The sequence below is a fragment of the Heterodontus francisci genome, chromosome 5, assembly GCF_036365525.1.
Source record: "Heterodontus francisci isolate sHetFra1 chromosome 5, sHetFra1.hap1, whole genome shotgun sequence".
Taxonomy (NCBI): domain Eukaryota; kingdom Metazoa; phylum Chordata; class Chondrichthyes; order Heterodontiformes; family Heterodontidae; genus Heterodontus; species Heterodontus francisci.
Genome location: NC_090375.1, coordinates 66,449,269 through 66,473,734, shown reverse-complemented (window position 1 = coordinate 66,473,734; position 24,466 = coordinate 66,449,269). Strand labels below are relative to the sequence as shown.

The window sequence follows — 24,466 nt, the reverse complement described above, 5'->3', positions numbered from 1 at the left end:
CTGAATGTAGCCAGTCTCAATCCCTGTTGGAGCCAGGCCACATACAAAAACAAACACTGTCCAAACCTGTGACCGTCACCATCTAGAAGGACAAACACATCGGTGCACAGGAACATCATCACCTTCAAATCCCCCTTGATGTCACGCACAATTACGAGTTGGGTCCATGATGATGATGGCTAGGTCAGAATTCTGGAACTCCCGACTGAACAGCATTGCAGAAGTACTTTCACCACATGGACTGCAGCAGTTGAAGGAGGCGGCTCACCAACACCTTCTCAAGGGCAACTAGGCATGGGGAAGAAATGCTGGCCTTGCCAGCGACAGTCATATCCTAAGAATTAATTTTTAAAATCTACCCGTTCATTAGCATGATTGGCAATCTCACTCAAAAACCAAAAGAATGGTTAATAAGGGAAGTGTAAAAGTGCCACACTGGCTGAGTTGGATCTCTTTTCTGGTATGATGGTTAAAGTACAGTATTCAGAAGAAAAATGAGAGCTTTGCTGTGTTTTCTGTCCTTGCTGTACTTGATTGGGTGCTGAGAACAGATCATATTCCATTGCTCAGTATGATAGGCTCCACCTTAATGTGCAGAAAAGTCACCTAGAAAACCTTTAAAAATACAGTACAATTTTACCTTGTGGAAGCACCTATTCGCTTTATAAACATCTGATCATGTTTTGAAGTCCTAGGGCTGTCTGATGTGGAGCTCCTACCTACACTCCTGGATAGCAGGATGCCTAGTTAACTTTTTTTGTACTTTCTCCTGTGTACTTCATGTCAAAGATGCATTTTGTAATACACTTAGGGTTTAACGATGCCATTCGAGGTCAGCTGAGAAGCAGGGGGCAGGGAGCCCTACCACTTGATCCCCCAAACCTAAAAACACTATTAGACATTTTTATCCTCCCTCAATCTTACAAGTTTCAAACCTTTAAAAAATATTCTGCTTTTCTATTCTTATGACCAAAGTGAATAACTTCACACTTCCCTACATTATACTTCATCTGCCATCTTGTTGCCCACCACTTAACCTGTCTATATCTCTTTGCAGCCTCCATGTGTCCTCCCTATAGCTTACCTTTCCACCTACCTTTGTATCATCAGCAAACTTAGACACATTGCTCTCTGTCTCTTCATCTAAGTCATTAAAATAGATCGTAAATAACTGACGTCCCAGCACTGATCCTTGCGGCTCTCCACTATTTACTGCCTGCCAACTTGAAAATGCCCCATTTATGTTCACTCATTGCTTACTGTCCGTTAACCAATCCTCTATCCATGCTAACATATTACCCCCAACTCCATGAGTCCTTATCTTGCCTATTAACCTTTTGTGTGGCACCTTATTGAATGCCTTTTGAAAATTCAGGTATACTACATCGACTGGTTCCCCTTCATCTACCTCCTAGTTACATCCTCAAAAAACTCTAATAAATTTGAATATTGCTGAAAATAGAGACATTTTGTCAAAGTTTTTTGTCTTGTACTTATCAGGACAAGTCGCAAGAATACCAATGTAAGGGAGAGCAACACCTTTATACTGTATGAGAAGAGAGTGCTGATTGGTTGGCAAGAAAAATGAGCTGCTGGTGATATATATTACAGGGTTCGTCCTCATGGCTTGCTGCATTCGCATATGAATGGGCTGCCCAAGACACACAAAAGTGATGTCCTTCTAAGCCCTATCCTTATCTATAACTGGTTCTGCACAACTTGAATTGGCCAAATGGTTGTGCGAATTGTTACAACCAGTTTTGAGCAAGTTCTCCACATACATGGTGAAGGATTCCTTCACATTTGCGAAGACGATACAGGACTTGCATATTGATAGCAATGCCGTGTACATGTGCTCATTTGACATTGATAGCCTATTCGCCACTGTACCACTTAAGGAAGCCATAGATACATGTGCTGCAGCACTATATCATGGTGATCTAGACCCACCACAATTGCGTGAATCAGCATTCATTGAACTTATGAACTCGGCAACACGTGCAGTTGAGTTCAGTTTTAATAACACCACGTATGGTGTATGGTAACAACACCATATATCTTATATTCTTATGTATGCCCAAATAGATGGTGTTGCCATTGGATCCCCTCTAGGCCCAGCTCTCACAAACATCTTTGTTGGGTTCCATGAGAAATTTGTCTTCGAGGGAATGACACCTAACCTGCTACCTCTTGCAGAGTTCCGATATATAGATGATATGTTTGCTATATTTGAATCGCAGCTGCATGTAATTTCCTTACATGCTTTAATGGGCTCCATCCTGCGCTCAAATTCACATTTAAAATGGAGCCGCCAAATAAGCTCCCTTTCCTTGATGTACTAGTTGAGAAATCTACTAAGGGGCTCGCTACCACGGTCTAACGCAAGCCTATCTTCACTGGTCAATACACGCGTTGGGATTCTTACTGTTCCACGTGCTATAAGATTGGCCTTATCAAAGAACCAGAGACTTGCAGGTTGATAGGTAAATTGGCCATTATAAATTGCCCCTAGTATAGGTAGGTGGTAGGGAAATATATAGGGACAGGTGGGGATGTGGTAGGAATATGGAATTAGTGTAGGATTAGTATAAATGGGTGGTTGATGGTCGGCACAGACTCGTTGGGCCGAAGGGCCTGTTTCAGTGCTGTATCTCTAAACTAAACTAAACTAAACAAAGAACAGTACAGCACAGGAACTGGGCATTCGGCCCTCCAAGCCCACGCCGATCCTGATGCCTGTCTAAACTAAAACCTTCTGCACTTCCGGGGACCGTATCCCTCTATTCCCATCCTATTCATGTATTTGTCAAGATGCCTCTTAAACGTCGCTATCGTATCTGCTTCCACCACCTCCCCCGGCAGCAAGTTCCAGGCACTCACCACCCTCTGTGTAAAGAACTTGCCTCGCACATCCCCTCTAAACTTTGCCCCTCTCACCTTAAACCTATGTCCCCTAGTAACTGACTCTTCCACCCTAGGAAAAAGCTCCTGACTATCCACTCTGTCCATGCCGCTCATAACTTTGTAAACCTCTTATCATGTCGCCCCTCCACCTCCGTCATTCCAGTGAAAACAATCCGAGTTTATCCAACCTCTCCTCATAGCTAATGCCCTCCAGACCAGGCAACATCCTGGTAAACCTCTTCTGTACCCTCTCCAAAGCCTTCACGTCCTTCTGGTAGTGTGGCGACCAGAATTGCATGCAATATTCTAAGTGTGGCCTAACTAAAGTTCTGTACAACTGCAGCATGACTTGCCAATTTTTATACTCTATGCCCTGACTGATGAAGGCAAGCATGCCGTATGCCTTCTTGACTACCTTATCCACCTGCGTTGCCACTTTCAGTGACCTGTGGACCTATATGCCCAGATCTCTCTGCCTGTCAATACTCCTAAGGGTTCTGCCATTTACTGTATACTTCCCACCTGCATTAGACCTTCCAAAATGCATTACCTCACATTTGTCCGGATTAAACTCCATCTGCCATTTCTCCGCCCAAGTCTCCAACCGATCTATATCCTGCTGTATCCTTTGACAATCCTCGTCACTATCTGCAACTCCACCAACCTTTGTGTCGTCCGCAAACTCACTAATCAGACCAGCTACATTTTCCTCCAAATCATTTATATATACTACAAAGAGCAAAGGTCCCAGCACTGATCCCTGCGGAACACCACTAGTTACATCCCTCCATTCAGAAAAGCACCCTTCCACCGCTACCCTCTGTCTTCTATGACAGAGCCAGTTCTGTATCCATCTTACCAGCTCACCTCTGATCCCGTGTGACTTCACCTTTTGTACCAGTCTGCTATGAGGGACCTTGTCAAAGGCTATACTGAAGTCCATATAGATAACATCCACTGCCCTTCCTTCATCAATCATCTTTGTCACTTCCTCAAAAAACTCAATCAAATTAGTGAGATACGACCTCCCCTTCACAAAACCATGCTGCCTCTCGCTAATAAGTTTGTTTGTTTCCAAATGGGAGTAAATCCTGTCCCGAAGAATCCTCTCTAATAATTTCCCTACCACTGACGTAAGGCTCACCGGCCTATAATTTCCTGGATTATCCTTGCTACCCTTCTTAAACAACCTTTGCCTTATCGGCAACCTCGTAAATAGGGCCTGAGCCATTTGCTCATCATGCAAGCTTGATGCTGAAATAGGGCAAATCAAAGACATCCTGCATGACAATGGCTACCCTGATCAGATCATCTCTCGCTGTATATCGTGCAAACTAATGAACGGGCCTAAGGCCATCATTTTCGGCTCTGAAAAGTGCCCAGTCTACTTCAGATTACCCTGGATGGGTAATGTATCCCAAACATTTGAGCAATAGGTGAAGCTAGCTGTTTCACATTGCCACTATGCAGTAGCAACACGTGTGGTGTTCGCCACGAACAGGATGCTGCCGTCAAGCCAAAAAGACGTTCTGCCTATCACACAAATGATTAATGTGATATATGAATTTCAATGCCAGTGCTAGGTATATAGGCCGTACATCACAAAGACTCGCGGATTGTATCAAACAACATGTCCCTTCTGCTGTTCACAACGAGCAAGGTACAGACCGTATCCAACCAGCCCATGCTTGCAAAACTCAAAACACGGCGTCCAAAATTAGATGTGATTCTGCGATTGGACAACATTTGCTAAATAATCCTCAGTGTGCTAAGAATTGAGCTGACAACCAATTTAAGATTGTTAGTCGGGGTCGCAGACAGAAAGAGCATATACACACATTGCGCCTGTTTTAGCTAAACAAAATAAGTGACAGCCATTCACTGGTTCACTCCTCAGAACAATGCCTTGCCCAATCAGAGTTAAGCTGCTTGCTTTAAATTTCAAACAAAGTTTGGCAATTAACTGTCAGTCACCATAAACTGGTGCATTCTCCATGGCAACGCCTCTATCAATCATAGTCCACTTACCAACCAATCAGCACTCTCTTCTCATACAGTATAAATGTATTGCTTTCCCTTACACTGGTATTCTTGTGACTTGTCCTAATGAGTGCAAGACGAAAAGCTTTAACAAAATGTCTCTATTTTCAGCAATACTTAAGTTCTGTAAATACGGGGATCAAAACTGTACACAGTACTCCAGGTGCAGCCTCACCAACACCCTGTACTGTTGTAACAAACTTCTCTATTTTTAAACTCCAACCCCCTAGCAATAAAGGCCAAAATTCCATTTGCCTTCCTAATTACTTGCTGCACCTGCATACTAACTTTTTGTGTTTCATGAACAAGAACACCCAGATCCCTCTGTGCTGCAGTATTTTGTAGTCTTTCTCCATCTAAATAATAATCTGCCTTTTTATTCTTCCTACCAAAGTTCATGACCTCACACTTTCCGACATTAAACTCCATCTGGCAAGTTTTTGCCCACTCACTCAACCTATCAATATCCCCTTGCAGATTCCTTATGTATCATCAGCAAATTTGGGTATATTACACTCTGCCCCCGCCTCCAAGTAATTAATATAGATGGTAAATAATTGAGGCCCTAGGACTGATCCTTGTGGCACTTCACTAGTTACGTCTTTCCAACCTGAAAAAGACCCATTAATCCCAACTCTCTGTCTTCTGTGAGTTAACCAATCCTCAATCCATGCTAATACCTTACCCCCAATACCATGAGCTCCTATCTTATGCAATAATCTTTTATGGGGCACCTTTTCGAATGCCTTCTGGAAATCCAAATACACTACATCTACTGGTTCCCCTTTATCAGCTCTGCTTGTTATATCCTCAAAGAACTCTAGCACATTTGTCAAACATGATTTCCCTTTCACAAAACTATGTTGACTCTGTTTGATTCAGTTAAGCTTTTCTAAATGTCCTGCTATATCTTCCTTAATAATGGACTCTCGCATTTTCCCAACGACCGATGTTAGGCTGACTGGCCTGTAGTTTCCTGCTTTTTGTCTCCCTCCCTTCTTGAACAGGGGCATCACATTAGCAGTTTTCCAATCCGCTGGGACCCTTCCGGAATCCAGTGAGTTCTGGAATATTTCAACCAATGACTCCACTATCTCTGCAGCCACTTCCTTTAAAACCCTTGGATGTAGGCCATCAGGTCCTGACGACCTGTCTGCCTTTAGTCCCATTAGTTTGTCAAATACTATGTCCCACGTGATAGAGACTGTTACAAGATCTTTCCTCCCATTAGCTCCTTGTTTACCTGATATCTGTGGGATATTTATAACGTCCTCCACTGTGAAGACTGATGCAAAATATTGGTTTAAATTATTAGCCATTTCCCTGTTCCCTGTTATCCAAAGGTCCCACGCATCCTCCAAAGGTCCCACGCTCACTTTAGCTACTCTCTTTCTTTTTATATACCCGTAGAAGCTCTTGCTGTTTGTTTTTATATTTCTTGCCAAATTACTTTCATAATCAATTTTCTCCCTCTTTATTAGCTTTTTAGTCATCCGCTGCTGGTTCCTAAAAAATTCCCAATCTTCTGGCCTACCACTAGTTTTCGCCGCTTTGTATGACTTAGTTTTTGATTGGATTCTCTCCTTGACCGCCTTTGTTGACCATGGGTGGTTCATCCTTCTCATCGAGTCCTTCTTTTTGACCAGGATAAAGTTTTGCTGAGCGTTATGAAATATCTGCTTAAATGTCTGCCACTGCTCATCCACTGACCTTCCCCTTAGTCTATTTTCCCAGCCCGCTTTAGACAACTCTTTCTTCATACCTCCGTAATTGCCCTTGTTTAAGTTGAGGACACTGGTTTGACCCCTGGGTTGCTCACCCTCCTACTGAATTTGAAATTCTACCATGTTGTGATCGCTACCCCCTAGAGGATCCTTAACTGTAATAAGAGGATCTCTTATTAATCCTACCTCATTACACATTACTAGATCTAGCCTGTTCCCGGGTGGGTTCTGCAATGTACTGCTCTAAGTAACAATCCCTGATGCACTCTACAAATTCGTCTTCCATGTTACCTCTGCCAATCTGATTTGTTCAGTCAATATGCAGATTAAAATCACCCATGACAATTGTAGAGCCCTTCTTACACGCCTCCATTATTTCCCAATTTATACTTTGTCCTACAGTGAGACAATACTTCGTTGCCCTATAGACAATTCCCACCCGTGACTTCTTCCCCTTGATATTCCTTATTTCCACCCAATTCCACATCACTATCTATTGCATCTATATCACGACTCACCACTGCACTGATACCTTCCTTTAGTAACAAAGCTACCTCACCTCCTTTTCCTTTTTGCCTATTTTTCCGGTTATTTGAATACCCTTGAATATTGAGTTCTCAGTCTTGGTCACCCTGCAACCACGTCTCTGTAATAGTAATCAAGTCACATTAATTTATTTCTATTTGTGCTGTCAACTCATCTATCTTGTTACAAATGCTGCGTGCATTCGGATAAAGAGCTTTAAGCTTTGACTTTTTACCATTATTACTCATTCTGGTTCTAATTTCTGCTGCACTCTTGTGCTTATATTTTCTGCCCCTTCCTGTCACATTTTGATTACTGTTCACCTCTTCACTACCCTGCACCTCTGCTTTCTTGTTTCCTTTTGAATTTTTAAACTTCCCATCAATTGAACCCTCCCCCCCACTAATTAGTTTAAAGTCCTATCTACAACCCTAGTTATATGATTTGCCAGGACACTGGTCCCAGCATGGTTCAAATAAAGCCTGTCCCAATGGAACAGCTCTCTCCTTCCCCAGTACTGGTGCCAATGCCCCATGAATTGGAACCCATTTCTCCCACACCAATCTTTGAGCCACGCGTTTACCTCTCTAATCTTATTTACCCTATGCCAATTTGCACGTGGCTCAGGTACTAATCCGGAGATTATTACCTTTGTGGTTCTGCTTTTTAATTTAGCCCCAAGCTGCTCATAGTGCCTCAGCAGAACCTCTTTCCTAGTCCTACCTATGTCGTTGGTACTTACGTGGACCACGACAACTGGATCCTTCCCCTCCCACTCTAAATTCCTCTCCAGCTCAGAAGAGATGTCCTTAACCTTGGCACCAGGTAGACAACACAGCCTTCAGGACTCCCTGCCTTTGCTGGGAGAACAGTATCTATTCCCCTAACTGTGCTATCCCCTTTTACTACTACATTTCACTTTTCTCCCCCCCCACTTGAATGGCATTCTGAACCGTGGTGCTGTGGTCAGTTCGCTCATCCTCCCTGCAGTCTTTGCCCTCATCCACACCGGGAGCAAGAAGGTCATACCTATCGGATAAGGGCACTGGCTGAGGCTCCTCCAAAGCTAAATTCTGGATCGCCACACCTGTCTCACTCGTAGTCACACCCTTCTGTCCCTGACAACATTCCAAATTTGATATAATTAATCTAAGGGGTGTGACTGTCTCCTGAAACACAGTGTCCATGTAACTCTCCCCCTCCCTGATGTGTCGCAGTGTCCGCAGCTTGGACTCCAACTCATCAACTCTGAGCCAAAAGTCCTCGCGCAGCCAACACTTGCTGCAGATGTGGCCACCATGGATCGCATCGGTGTCCACGAGCTCCCACATACTACAGCTGCAACACATTGCCTGCCCGGCCATCTCTGTTCTATTTAATTAATTAATTTGGATTTTAAATATTTGAATGTTTGATGCTATGTTTGATTTAATTTAAATTAAATTAAAAGTACCTGTTTAAACAATCAATTGTAATTAATACTTATAGTCCTGCTCTGTGTTTATACTCTTATTATCATACTGACAGTTACACTACCACAATTGAAAACATTTTAATGACAGTCATGGTCTTGTAGTTTTTTTTTCCGGGAATATGCATTTTGCCTTTAAGGCTTGCCAGGAATCAGTATTGCTTTAAAAACCGGCAAGCCTCAGGAGTTATAGAAAGGTGCATTTTCGTTGCCTAAGAAACAGTCTTTTGGAGACTGCTATTCAAAGGGTGCATTCTCATTACCATAGATATAGCCACTGGGACTGAGTTTCATGTGATACATTTGTTACAATTCAATTTTGAACTGGCTTTGAGCTGAAGACAGTTTGTTCTAACAGGACACACAGACACAGAACACACAGACAGCTGTGACAAGCACACCTGAAAAAGAGCTCTTAACCATTTAAACTGAAGGAAAAGGATTTAGTCTGTTTAATTATTATCTCTCAAAATTCTAAAACAACAAGCCAAAACAGAGATCACTGGTAATTTAAATTGATGGAAGGGAAGTTAGACTGTGACAATATTTTATCCCTCAAAAACTCGAAAGTCAGCTTGATTCCATTGAAAGTATTTGCAAGTCGTTAATTGTTGAAATTCACTGGAGAAGGAAAGCAACATTCTGTGAGGACTTCAAGCAACATTCTGTGAGGACTTCGAGCAACATTCTGTGAGGACTTCGAGCAAAATTCTGTGAGGACTTCAAGCAACATTGGTCTGTAAATTTGCAAGGACTCTAATTTTTTCTATTTTAAATGTTGTTTATTACTTCATAGTGTATAAGAATTTAGTTCTTCTAATTAAAGAGTTAATTTGTCAATTTAAAGACGCCTGGTTTGGTTAGCCTCCTTCAGGGGGTTAATAGATGGTACAATTTGGCTGGATCTTTTAATTTGGAAAGTTTTAAATGATATGTTAACCAATTTGTGGAGCGACGGGATTGAATTAACAGTCCATTGGTCCCACCACAATCAGAATCGTATATTTTGATTGGGGGCTTTGACAGGATCGGTCGTTCGTAATATTACCCAGCTCCTAATTTAAACCAATGCCCTCCCTGCTGGTCCCTCTCTCTCGATATATATATGGTAAATTAGTTTTTAGTTTTTATACTAATGAAACGATCAAGTCTTATCTTATATGTGATCAACTTACATTAAAAAGGTGATTAAGGTAGTGGACAGGGGAATGTCTATGGATGTTATTTATATGGACTTCCAGAAGTCATTCGATAAAGTCCCACATAAGAGATTGTTAACTAAGGTAGAAGCCCATGGAGTTGAGGGCAAATTATTGACCTGGTTAGGGAGTTGGTTGAGTGGTAGGCGACAGAGAGTGGGGATAATGGGTAAGTACTCCGATTGGCAGAATGTGACTAGTGGTGTCCCGCAGGGATCTGTGTTGGGGCCTCAATTATTCACATTATTCATTAATGACTTGGATGATGGCATAGTAAGTCATATATACAAATTTGCTTCTGATACAAAGTTAGGCGGCATTGTAGACAGTCTAGATGATAGCATAAAATTTGCAAAGAGATATTGACAGACTAGGTGAGTGGGCAAAACTGTGGCAGATGGATTTCAATGTGGGCAAGTGTGAGATCATCCATTTTGGATCAAAAAAGGATCGAGCAGGGTACTTTCTAAATGGGAAGAGGTTAAGTACAGTGGATGTCCAAAGAGACTTGGGGGTTCAGGTGCATAGATCTTTAAAATGCCACGAGCAAGTGCAGAAAATAATCAAAAAGGCGAATGGAATGCTAGCCTTTATATCTAGAGGATTGGAGTATAAAGACACAGAGGTTATGCTGCAGCTGTACAAAACCCTGGTTAGACCCCACTTGGAGTACTGTGAGCAGTTCTGGGCACCACACCTTAGGAAGGATATATTGGCCTTGGAGGGAGTGCAACGTAGGTTTACAAGAATGATACCTGGACTACAGGGGTTAAGTTACGAGGATAGATTACACAAATTAGGCCTGTTTTCACTAGAATTTAGAAGGCTAAGGGTGATCTGATCGAAGTCTTCAAGATATGAACAGGAAAAGATTGGCTAAATAAAGATAAACTATTTCCACTGGTTGGAGATTCTAAAACTAGGGGGCATAGTCTAAAAATTAGGACCAAATTTTTGGGCCGGCACAGTGGCACAATGGTTAGCACTGCAGCCTCATAGCTCCAGCGACCTGGGTTCAGTTCTGGGTGCTGCCTGTATGGAGTTTGCAAGTTCTCCTTGTGACCGTGTGGGTTTCTTCCAGGTGCTCTGGTTTCCTCCCACAGCCAAAGACTTGCAGGTTAGTAGGTAAATTGGCCATTGTAAATTGCCCCTAGTGTAGGTAGGTGGTAGCAGAATTGAGGGAAGGTGGAGATGTGGTAGGGAATATGGGATTAATGTAGGATTAGTATAAATGGGTGGTTGTTGGTCGGCACAGACTCGGTGGGCCGAAGGGCCTGTTTCAGTGCTGTATCTCTCTATGACCAGACCATTCAGGAGAGATGTTAGGAAGCATTTCTTCACACAAAGGGTGGTAGAGGTTTGGAACTTTCTCCCACAAACAGCAGTTGAAGCGAGAACAGTTGTTAATTTTAAATCTGAGATAGATACATTTTTGTTAACCAAAGATATTAAGGGATATGGGCCAAAGGCAGGTATATGGAGTTAGGCCGTGGATCAGCCATGATCTCATTGAATGGCGGGACAGGCTCGAAGGGCTGAATGGCCTACTCCTGTTCCTATGTTCCTATGTTCCTATTAAATTAAAAGCTCACTGGTATATTCACCTGGCCTGCTTTCTGTTTCCCCGCGCTCTCAGTTGATTGTGACGTCGCTTTTCGATTTTTGATTTGCCTCCGAACCTCCCGCTCCTCACCCACTGCTTCTCTCCGAATCTCTGAGATTCTGGCGCGCTTTTTGAATGCTCTCCTCTCCCACTGCTTCTCTCATGCCTTAAGTTAAATAAACAACAGAAGCCTTGGTGACTTGGGAGAGCTGTTTACAGAGAAGAGGCATGTCAAGATTTATGATGGTCAAGAGTTGGTTTTACTTTTGGGATATTGTTTTGGTTCAGTTGGGGTGTGGACTGTTTTGAAGGCGGTTGGCGGTCAGCCTGCCAAGAGAGAAGCACCCAGCTCACCTCTTTCCTCCTGTCTCTGAGAAGTCCTGCATATCCAGTGTGATAACTGAAACCCCTGATGCTGCATTTCTCCTGGAAAGCTTACCAGAGTAATTCTCAACATCTCCAGAATGAACTGCTTCTGAAAAGATCCCAGTGACCTATCTCCATGTACCCAGATGCCAATGGGACAATCGTTATCCTGCCATATCTTCTCTTTTTCCTTCAAGAATTTACAAGTATTTGGCCAAAGTATTTTTTTTTGTTTTTTTGTAAAGTGAGTCTCTGCAGAGAAAACGTCTTTATTTTTTCTTTAACGTGTGTGTGTATGTGTGTGTGTGTGTGTGTGGTCTAGAAGGCAATATATATATATATATATTTACATTCATATTTCAAACTGTGTGTTAATGCTTTGCATCTTTACTGGATAAGTATTGTTCTATAATAAACTGATAATTTTGTTGTTTATTAAAGAAATCTGGTTGGTGTATTTTATCGTCAAATAAACAAATAGAGTATATGATTGGCCACTGGGCAAACATTTAAATATAGAACTAGAGGTGGGAGGAGTGCACTGTTTATTCTAGTTCCACTTCTCCATGGGTCACAACGTATATTTAACTTTTCCCACTTACCGAAAGTCAATCATATACTCTACTTTTACCCAGAATAAAGCACGCCAACCAAGTATCTTTAATAAACAACAAAATTATCCATTTATTATAAACCAAGTCTTAACCAATAATGAAGTAAAACATACAACAAATGGAAATATTAAAGCCCCTTATTTATCCTAGCCCTCACACACACACATATACATAACCGATTAACCGGGGAAAAGAGAGATTTTGTTTACAGCTGTTACAAAGAAATAGAAGGAATAAAAAAACACATGCTGAAAAGAAATTATGGAAAGATGTCCGTTGTTGGTTAGGCATCCCAAATGCGAATAGGCGGCTGTCACTAGGATCTTCCCAGAACAGTTTCTTCCAGGCGATGTTGAAGATCAGTCTGCGTAGCCTTTCAAGAGATGCAGCACAGAAAGCTCCAGTCAGGCTTTACAGCAGGAAGCAGCAACAAGGATTTTCTGAGGTCTTATAGCAGCAATGTAGCAATAAAGGAGGAAATAGTAAACACACTTGAATGCAGGAATTCTTTTCAAGAGAGAAAGCTGAGCTGCCTGGATCTTCTTCTGTTCTCCTGGAAGGTCAATAAACAAACTGGCTTTGTTAACAGTTCAAATTGAAACTAAAACTTTTTCCAGAAACAAGTCCTGTGACAACCATAAATCTTGGCTTGTCATTCCTCTGCAATCCAAAACAACCCTTGCTGTTTTTAGTTGAAAACAGATGCCTTCCAGTAACTGTTTGCAGTTCCATTCTCAGTCCAAACCTTCTGGTGACCTTCCTTTTAAAAATAAACACAATGTTCAGCTTCTTCAAGATTCCCGAAGAATCAATGTCCATAATTCAGATATTAGTTCTTAAAACATAATTTACAAAAGAAACAGAGGCAACCTCGTAATAGTAACAACAGACACAAAATATTTGTTCAAAACCTCTGCCATTTCCTCATTCCCCATGATAATCTTTCCTGTCTCTGCTCTATGGGACCAGCTTCAGCTACTCTTTTCCTTTTGATATACCGATAAAAGCTTTTACAATCTGTTTTTATATTACTGACTAGTTTACTCTCGTTCTATTTTTTCCTTTTTTTATCAACTTTTTGATAGTCTTTGCTGGTTTCTAAAACACTCCCAATCCTCAGACTTGCTACACTTTTTTGCAACATTGTAAGCCTCTTCTTTTAATCTAATATTATTCTTAACTTCCTGAGTGATCCACAAATGCGTCTTTCTTGCTGAGTTTTCCTGTTTCCTGGTTCCTGTCTCCGTGGCGAGGATTCAGCCCTTTGTGTCATGTTATAATTGCTGATATCAATGGAGTATTGCTAGTGAAACTATCTATATTCCATTATCATCAGTACAAACTGATTTAAGTGAAAGAAGTATTGAACTTGTTTTAATTAGGAAGTTGTGATATGAAACAACACTGACGGAAAAAATAAGACTCCCAAATCAGTAACATCAGTTTAATTTGCTGATTCTACAAAAACTGCTATCTCAACCCAAGCACCAGACTCTCAACAGAGGTATACTGAATTAAATTTTGTTGGCTTTTGGTAATAGAAAGTGATTTGTGATATTAAAAGGAATGGTCCTATGAGAGTTTAATTGAGTAGGTGTATGTAGTGCAATCCTTAATTTCACCAGAAATACTGTATATTTATATGAGACACCATTACAATTGAGTTATCTGCCTTTTCACATGAAAAATGAGTTAGGATTCCAATTCTGACTCTTTCTCACATTGGTCTAAAAGGATTTAAATTGTGGGTATTTTGTGACACCACAGCAGACTGAAATTGCCTATCTGCTGAAAACACAGCTTCTGTATTTTGGCAGTTTCAGCATCACAAACACGATGGAGTAAATTGATTTTTTTCTACCTTTTAGAATGGCTATGACATCAGTGAACTGAAGAAACCTCTGCGAGCAAGTCTGTCTCAGTCTTCATCAACAACGACTGCTCCTCTGATAAAGGCCTTTCCTGATTCACAAGAAGAGAAGCAGATCAACTTGAAAACTCACCCAAACGTGATCTTCTCTGAAGCAATTCAGTCGAATACCCCAGACTTCAAAAACTATGTGGCCCGGATTATTTGGGATGCAGACAATGACCTGAGAGCTATTCCTGAGGACACAGTGCATGTTTACAGCTTTGAGGGACAAGGGTCACTGGCAGGAAGCCTCAGTTCTGTGGACACGTCCAATGTAGATGAAGACTTGAATTATGATTACCTCAGAGACTGGGGCTCAAAGTTTGACAAATTGAAAGAATTTTGTGGCCAGAAACAGAACAATGGTGTGTAATAGTAGAAATAGTGTCCACAATCACAGGGACATTTGAAAATCCTAATCGAGAAATCATTGGCAAGATTATTTAGTGGTCTCCTTTCCAGACTTTTGTTCAAATAATCAAAAGGATTGAGATCAAATTCCAAATAATGACAGGTCTGTACATAAGAGCAAAGTAAACTGCAAGTTGTGCCTCTTCTGAAATAGACTTTGATACAACAGTATTCATTGTGTTTTGATGCTTTGAGCCAGTCATGCTGGCAGTGGAGGATTATTTTGTTTCCGGATACTCTCACTACAGCTTTACAAGGGGGCATTGACAGTTTTACAGGTCTGGTGGTTCCAGACAGTAACAATTAAGCAAGGTATATAATGACCATGGATTTTATCTTATTGGCTGTGCGAGAGTAGAAGTTATGAGAGAAAGTAGCCAGAGATCAATTTCAATTCTGTATAATCAGTGAAGAATATCTTCCAAATGATTCTAACATGTATTCTACTCTTTTAGAAGGAAAATTGTAGAATGCAAACTGGTTCTTCCCAGTGTTGGGTGACTTGATGCCACTAATTGTGACCTTGAAATTATAACCATCTTCCATATAAAGGTTAAAGCAAGCATCCTAATCGGTGCTCTGCTCTATATCACTGCAATAGTAGATATGTTGTGTGAAATGTGAGTCATTTTTAGTATCCACCATGTAATCAAATACTTCCTGTAATTTACTACCTTCAAATTGTGCTGTTATGCATTTGAAACTGCTGTTCCTCAGAAAATCAGTATGAGTACAAATCAGTAATGTCCTGTTTGAAATGTTAAATTATTTTTGTACTATAGTACTTTAAATATTTCTTTGAGATGTATTTATTTTGTGCATGTATGTTTTCTGTATTAAGCTGTATTGTCTTGTATTATGATTTGTTTTGTTACAACTGATTGGCAATACACAGTGCTCTGACAGACAAATCAAACTTGAATATAAGACTATTACTGAGATTTACCAACAGGAATGCAAAGCCTTACCGTGATAAGCTTAATTGCAGCGTGGCGTTGAAGGGATAATTCTGGGGACATAGAAGTGGATGCCTGTGATTCTTTTCTTGAAGGCAACAATTGGACAAATGAAGTACAGTCATCATGGTAACAAGGGTAGTTTTTTTATATGTAAAATAATGGAAGGTTAAGGAAAAGTTTGTGCTGAAATTTAATTGGAAACAATATTTTGTTAACTCTGCTTGATCCCCTGGTTTGGCAGCATATTATTCGACCCATAATCAAAACTATTTTTATTAAATAAAGTTTCTTTTTATTTTCTCCCCCTTCTCCTCTCAACATCTGTGCATTCCATACAGCAGAGACAGTAGGCTGGCTTTCTTCTCTCAGGCCTCTGCCCAGTGTTACTCAGAAGCCATCCATTAGGAGATAAACCTTCCAATTTGCCTCTCATTCATTCGTGATGTTCCAGCCCTTACCTGTTGCCTCCCTCTGACTGTATTCAATGGAGGTATTGTGTGGGGAATCACAAATGCACAGCTGCTTTCAATCCCGCTGTGGCAATGTGATGGGATCAGAGATGTTACATCCGAAAAGATAAATAATTATACCCGCAGGAGAAATGAGAATAAGTAATCATTCATGTTAAACATATATATTATATATATGGTAGTGTAGTAGTTATATTACTGGACTAGTAATCCAGAGAATGTTAATTTAAATTCCACCATGGCAGTTTGAGGATTGAATTCAGTTTATAAAATCTAGGAATAAACAGCTGGTATTGGCGGCAAAAGTGATAATGAAGTCATCAGATTGAACCATCTGGTTCACCAATGTAATTTCGGAAAGGAAACTTGCTGTCCTTGCTTGGTCTTGTCTAAAAAGACCACACCAAAGTGATTCATTATTATCTACTCTCAGAAGTCGCCTAGTAATCTAGTCAGTGAAACCGCCCCAAAGAATTTCAAGAATAAGGCCTGCCACTTTCTCAGGGCAATAATGGATGGGAAGTAAATTCCAGCCTTTCCAGTGAGGCCCACAATCCGAGAATGAATTAAAGAAAATGCAGAGTGTGTGGTTACATTATGTTCCTATTTCCAGCTCCGACTATGGAATAAACCATATAGCTGGAGCACCAGGAGCCCCTGTAAATTTTAAATCTGTCACAGTGACATTGGGCTGGATTTTAACAAGCCCTCCATGTCGTGATCCATGGCAGGGGGGGCCTGAAGATGGATCTGGATGAGGCCCACCACAGGGCCCGGCCCGATCCTCCCGGCAGCGACGAGGGTCCGTGGCACCCCCGCGACATCCCCCCCGCTGTTGGACGACAGGACCACAATTTAAATAGACAAATCAATACAATTAATAAATTTAAACACACTTTCCTTCAATCTTGAGGGCCCGATGCAAACTTCGGTGCGGCGGCTGGCACTCCCATGCCTTCAGATCCCCATCCAGGGAAACGTAGGCACCACACTGGTGGGGAGGGGGGAGAAAGGGTTAAATACACGTAATGGGTGCAGAGGATGGTGGGAAGTGTTGAACCTTAAACTTTGTGCATTTTAGGGGGGGGGAAGGTCAGATGTAAAATGTAAGTGTTTTGAGGGGGGAAGGGCAAATAGTTATTGTAATTGTTATTGGGGGGGTGGTGGGAAAGGGGCATAAGAAATTTATTTATTTAATTTTGGGGGATCTTTCTTTAAAAATTCAAATATGCCGGCAGTGCTGGCTGCCCTTTAAAAAGGGTGCCAGTGCCTGCGCATAGACAGCAGACGCTATTGCCGGGGATGGACAGCCCTCTCCCTCCACGTGATTTTGGTGGGGGGGGAGGCAGGCGGGCCGCCCCGGTTATTTAAATGAGCTTAATATTGTGGCGTCTCTTTGGGTGCGGGCTGCTATTTTTTGAGCTCGCCACCGAGAATCGGCGGTGGGCTCTAAAAATCCAGCCCATTAAGTGGAAAAACAGTATCTAACATTTCTAAATCAACTTTTGTGAAACATCTTGCACTTCAAGACAGTGACCAGCTGGTGGCTCTGCAACAACACCTTACTTCCAGCAGTTTAGGTCACAGCCCAAATAACAGGCAGCTTCCACGTCTGTGTGAAAAAGCCCAGTAGAGTGGATCGCAAACATTTTTCATTGAAAGACCCCTTTTCAAATGGATTAGTAATCATGCACCTCCTTCCCCTACATCTAAATTGTAGTATATAATACTCATAATATGAAAGTGCTGCAGGTAAGAAGTATTCTAATAATGCTTTTAAGATAAGTGTGGCAGGGTTGCCAGGCCAGTCTGGTAGACCTTAGTGAGGTGTGGGGGAGGGTGGTCATTGAAGGCAAGGGGGGAGGGCGTGTTAGCCTTTGCCGCTGGGGGCACTCCATGAGCCACAGATTGCCCAGGGAGGAGAACCCCCCTCCCCTCCCCCACTCCCCCTACAGCCTACAGGAAGGCCGCCTTGGTTTACTGGGCAACCTCCCCACGTGGCAGAGGCCCTCCCCCCTTCCTACTTGTCTAAAACTAGCAGTGGCGGGATGAGGCCCTTAAGTGGCTAATAATTGGCCACTTAAGGGCCTCAATGCCCTCTGGTCAGGAAGGTCGTCATCAGCCTTTCCTGACCCTGACTTCATCGCCGGGCGATGGGAAGGCAATGGGAACTCCACCTGTCGCCTTCCATTACTATTTTATGGGGCCCCCTCCCACCTCCCATCCCATCTTTCAGGGCCCAATAAAATTCAGACCCCTGTGTGCAATTGCACAGGAGATCAGCTAGTTTAAAGTAAAACAGATGGTCTTTAAAATAATAACATAAACATCTAAAGCAAGAATAGAATGGGTGTAACAGAAAATATAGCAACAAGTTTCAGAAATACAGTCAATCCAAGCAACCTATAAGCTGTTGACTGAAGGAAACAAAGTACCAGTAAAATGCACTAAAGGGATCTTGCAACAGGTGTCACAAGGCAGCTTTGATGTATACCTAATTTTTATATTCAAATATAGAAAAAATGTCTAACATTGCACATGCCAGAGCACTGCAGTGCCCTCCCTAAACCAACCAGTAATTTTATTTTTGACAATTTTTAAGGGCAGCAAAGTGTCAGTTCCACTTTGAGCAAAACTTGTCTTTCTGTTTTATCTGTGTTTGTGAATGCAGCCATGTTGTTACATAAAGTTATAATGGAAATATTAAATTTTCCTTATTTTTAGAAAAATATTTTTGGTTATTCCAAAATCCAGTATGGGAGAGTACATGTATATAGAGTACATACACACAGAGTACATGTACACAGCTTACTTCACTTAATTCAAAGTTGCTTAGTTAGAATTATGTGTTAATTTGAATTGAAATCATGTTTATAAAGGTTTCCTGTTCTGTTTTATTAAAATTGATTAATTTCTACTACTAGATAATTAATTTTGGCAAAAAACTTTGAATTAACAGAATTAGGTTGTACTCCCTCCCTTCCATCTTAATAGTACAATGTGAGGAACTCTCAGCCTGTTTCTGTCAAAGAGCTATTTAGTTTGCTAACAAACAGCATGTGGTGACATTTATTCAATAAAGAAAAATGTGAGTTGGAAAAGTAAAAAGCTAACCGTGGAATGCCAATCGTTTCACCATATCTAAGCAATGATTAACCATCACAAAAATCTGTGGCATACTTTGTACTACTTTATATATGTTGATGAAAAATCTATGTGACAGTCACACAGTAACATGTTTTCAGACAAAAGTGGTTCGACTCTGTTGTAAATATAATTGTAAGTCTTTTTTCTACACAATAAAATGTTACTATTTCTTCTCATTCTTGAACATCGATGAAATGCCATTGTCAATTTCTTTATAGCCTTATATGCTGGTCACTTGTCATATAACAAATCAATCAATACATCAATTACAATAGAATGAACAAGAAATTTTAATTTTAGGTTATGGCTAACTAGCTATAATTTTATTCAAACTGAATATTCCTACACTGTGACCACTCATGTACTGTGATTTCTGGATTTATAAATTGTCTTTATTTATTTCTAGTTCACTTATTAGCAGTTACATAAGAGACCTAACATTAAAAAGTAAAGTGTTTTTAAGTTTAACAGATTAATGGATGACAATAATGGCTTATAGAGATAGTATAAGCGATATACCTAAACTGCTATGGTGAATGGATATAAGATGTACAATCACAAAATTATTTATATTGCTTTGTATATTACTTTTCTGCTGACACATGAAAAGCTTCACTTGTAACATGCTTGGCTGGGAAAGCACAAAAGGCAGCAGTTCTTAAAGAATGAGCTTCAACTTGTCCTTAAAGGGAAAGTTGTGGTAGAAACAGGAATTTTTTTTTTGCGTTCATGGGATGCAGGTATCGCTGGCTAGGACAGCATTTACTGCCCATCCCTAATTGCCCTTGAGAGGGTGGTAGTGAGCTGCCTTCTTGAACCACTGCAGTCCACATGGGGTAGGTACACCCATAATGCTGTTGGGAAGGGAGTTCCAGAATTTTGACCCAGCAATGGTGAAGCAATGGCGATATAGTTCCAAGTCAGGATGGTGTGTGACTTGGAGGGGAACTTGCAGGTGGTGGTGTTCCCATGCATCTGCTGCCCTTGTCCTTCTAGGTGGTAGAGGTCGCAGGTTTGGAAGGTGCTGTCTAAGGACCCTTGGTGTGTTGCTGCAGTGCATCTTGTAGATGCTACACACTGCTGCCACTGTGCATCAGTGGTGGAGGGAGTGAATCTTTGTGGATGGGGTGCCAATCAAGAGGACTGCTTTGCCCTGGATGGTGTTGAGCTTCTTGAGTGTTGTTGGAGCTGCACCCATCCAGGCAAATGGATGAATTAATTGATGGCTGAAACGAATTAATTGTTCACAATGGCACATTGGGGATATGTAGGCAACTCTGTTCCCTTTGATGCTGAAGGGTTTAGATCCTGTTGCCGAAAGTGCACCAAAGGAGGTTGACCATTTTTAGATCTGAACATTGGTACATTGGTACCAATGACATAGGTACGAAGAGGGATGTGGTCCTGCAGAAAAAGTTTAGTGAGCTAGGTAAGAAATTAGCTAGCAGGACCTCAAAAGTAGTAATCTCCGGATTACTCCCAGTACCACGTACAAGTGAGTATAGAAATAGGAAGATAGTGCAGATATGCTGGAAAAGCTGAAAGGCTGAAAAGATGGTGCAGAAAGGAGGGCTTTAGATTCCTGGGACACTGGGACCAGTTCTGGAGAAGGTGGGACCTGTGCAGGCAGACAGATTGCACCTGAACAGAGCTGGGACAAATTTTGTTGTGGGGCTATTTGCTAGTGCTATTGGGGAGTGGGAACCAGGAGGAAATGTCAGAGAGAAATACCAAGGTACACAAAATACTGACAGAGATAAATAGCACTAGGGTAGAGAACAGTAAGTTATTAGGTGGGGTCAGAGTAAGGGAGAATGTAATAAAGTCTAAATCAGGGTTAATGCACAGAGTGTTGTTCATAAGATTGGTGAGTAGCAGGTGCAGATTGACATGTGGAAATATGATGCTGTGGCTATAACAGAGACTTGGCTCAAAGAAGGGCAGGACTGGGTATTAAATATTCCTGGATACACGGTATTCAGAAAAGATAGGAAAGGGAAAAAAGGGGAGGGGTGGCGGTATTGATTAAGGAGAGCATTGCAATGCTGGAGAAAAAGGATGTCCCAGAAGGGTCAAGGACAGAATCAATTTGACTAGCGCTAAGGAACAAAAAGGGTGCAGTTACATTGCTTGGTGTTGTCCATAGGCCACCAACTAGTGGGAAGGATGTAGAGAAACAAATTTGCAAGGAAATTCTGGAGGTGCAAAAATTATAGGGTAGTTATAATGGGGGACTATAATTATCCAAACATAGACTGGGATAGTAGTAGTGTAAAGGGCAGTGAGGGGCAAGAGTTCCAAGAGTGTGTTCAGGACAATTTTCTACAGCAGTATGTTTCTAATCCAACGAGCAAGGAAGCACTGGTAGCCCTGGTTCTTGGGAATGAGGTGGGCCAAATGGATCAAGTATCAGTAGGAGAGCATTTAGGGGATAGTGATCATTGTATCACAAGGTTTTGGCTGACTATGGAAAAGGACAAAGAACCATCCAGACTAAGAATAATTAACTGGCGGACAGCCAACTTCAATGGGCTAAGAACTGATCTGGAACGAATAAATTGGAGTCAAAGGTTGGCAGGAAAAATGGGATGAACAATGGGATACCTTCAAAGATGAGATAGTTCGGGCACAGCCGAGGTATGTTCCCTTGAAGGGGAAAGGTAGGGTAAACAAATCCAGATCTCCCTGGATGACAAAAGAGATAGAGATTAAGATAAATCAGAGGGTTAGATAGGGTGGATAGTGAGAGTCTTTTTCCTCGGATGAGGATGGCAAACACGAGGGGACATAGCTTTAAGTTGAGGGGTGAAAGATATAGGACAGATGTCAGAGGTAGTTTCTTTACGCAGAGAGTAGTAGGGGCGTGGAACGCCCTGCCTGCAACAGTAGTAGACTCGCCAACTTTAAGGGCATTTAAGTGGTCATTGGATAGACATATGGATGTAAATGGAATAGTGTAGGTCAGATGATCGGCGCAACATCGAGGGCCGAAGGGCCTGTACTGCGCTGTAATATTCTAATTCTAATTCTAATAAAGAAGAAGTGTGCATATGACAGATGCCAGGTAGAGAATACTATTGAGAACCAGCCTTAATATAAAGGTTCAGAGGGGAAATGAAAAAACAAATAAGAGAAGCAGAGAGAGTATGAACAAAGACTGTCAGCTAATATAAAAGGAAATCCCACAGTTTTCTACAGGCATATAAAGAGTAAAAAGGTGGTAAAAGGAGGAGTGGGGCTGATTAGGGACCAAGAAGGGGATTTGTACGTGAAGGCAGAGGGTATAGTTGAGGTATTAAATGAATACTTTGCATCTGATTTTACCAAGGAAGAAGATGCAACTTTTCAGTGTTTGGGACCCTTGCTTTTCCTGATATATATTAATGACCTAGACCTTGGTGTACAGGGCACAATTTTAAAGTTTGCGGATGATATGAAACTTGGAAGCATTGTGAACTGTGAGGAGGATAGTGTAGCACTGCAAAAAGACACAGGCAAGGGTGGGAGTGGCACGAGGTGAATTGCTCATTCAGAGAGCTAGTGCAGACACGATGGGCCGAATGGCCTCTTCTGTAACAATTCTGTAATTCTGAAGCCCTCCCTGCCAGCTCAACATAGGGAGGTTGCCGACCAAAACAATGAAGTCACCCAAGTATCTTGTACATGGTTGCAAATGAGGAAGAAGCTTGCTGGAAACTGCAGTGAAGTAAAGGTAAGCATGCTTCACACTTTTACACACATTTACTCTGCAGCTCACCAGATGTGGCTTAAACCTAAGTTAGAAACTCTTGCCCCCGTTGGCAACTCCTGCACTCTGAGAGGTAGTTCAGGCTTCCAGCTCAAGGCTCAGTGGGCCGAAGGGCCTGCTTCAGTGCTGTATCTCTAAAATAAAAAAGGACAATTGTCTTCTGGGTGTGGAAAGATCCAGTAGCATACCACTTCATGTGGTAATCTTAAATAGCAAGGCATGAGAGTTATCCCTGGTACAGATGTTGTGTACTGCAACAGATGGTACAAATATGTCACTGCTCTCAGAGTTATAAATTGTGAAGTATAGTTGTCAAATACAAATCTCTTCCAACATATCCAGTTACGTGTGTGAGACAGGAGTTGGGGGTGTCTTTAATTTCAGGATTCAAGGTAGTAAACCTGTGCAAAACACTTTAGACGTATAGTCGGTAGTTCAGAACTTGAGTATTGCTGAAAATAGAGACATTTGTCGAAGCTTTATGTCTTGCACTCATCAGCACAATTCGAAAGAATAACCAATGTAAGGGAAAGCAACAAATTTATTTTGTATGTGGAGGGTGCTGGGGGAAAGGGAGAGGGAGGGGGAAAGGGAGAGGGAGGGGGGAAAGGGAGAGGGAGGGGGAGGGAGGGGGGGGAAAGGGAGAGGGAGGGGGGAAAGGGAGAGGGAGAGGGAGGGGGAAAGGGAGAGGGAGGGGGGAAAGGGAGAGGGAGGGGGGAAAGGGAGAGGGAGGGGGGAAAGGGAGAGGAGGGGGGAAAGGGAGAGGGAGGGGGGAAAGGGAGAGGAGGGGGGAAAGGGAGAGGGAGGGGGGAAAGGGAGAGGGAGGGGGGAAAGGGAGAGAGAGGGGGAAAGGGAGAGAGAGGGGGGAAAGGGAGGGAGAGGGAGGAAAGGGAGGGGGGAAAGGGAAGGGGAGGGGGGGAAAGGGAGGGGGAGGGGGGAAAGGGAGGGGGAGGGGGGAAAGGGAGGGGGGAAAGGGAGGGGGGAAAGGGAGGGGGAGGGGGAAAGGGAGGGGGAGGGGGGGGGAAAGGGAGAGGGAGGGGGGGGAAAGGGAGAGGGAGGGGGGGGAAAGGGAGAGGGAGGGGGGGAAAGGGAGAGGGAGGGGGGGGAAAGGGAGAGGGAGGGGGGGGAAAGGGAGAGGGAGGGGGGGAAAGGGAGAGGGAGGGGGGGGAAAGGGAGAGGGAGGGGGGGGAAAGGGAGAGGGAGGGGGGGGAAAGGGAGAGGGAGGGGGGGGGAAAGGGAGAGGGAGGGGGGGGAAAGGGAGAGGGAGGGGGGGAAAGGGAGAGGGAGGGGGGGGAAAGGGAGAGGGAGGGGGGGGGAAAGGGAGAGGGAGGGGGGGGAAAGGGAGAGGGAGGGGGGAAAGGGAGAGGGAGGGA

At 42.5% G+C, this 24,466-nt stretch overlaps 1 protein-coding gene across 2 annotated transcripts in view; it reads left to right on the top strand.

Moving 5' to 3' along the window:
* Nucleotides 1–17,278, top strand: part of si:dkey-22o22.2 (neural-cadherin) — a 295,092-nt gene extending 277,814 nt beyond the window's left edge. For both annotated transcript variants that reach the window (XM_068031572.1, XM_068031571.1), the window contains exon 33: nt 14,315–17,278. In XM_068031572.1, the coding sequence (XP_067887673.1) occupies nt 14,315–14,731 (417 nt within the window). In that variant the 3' untranslated portion in view covers nt 14,732–17,278. The remainder of the gene's footprint in view (nt 1–14,314) is intronic.
* The last annotated feature ends 7,188 nt before the right edge of the window (nt 17,279–24,466 follow it).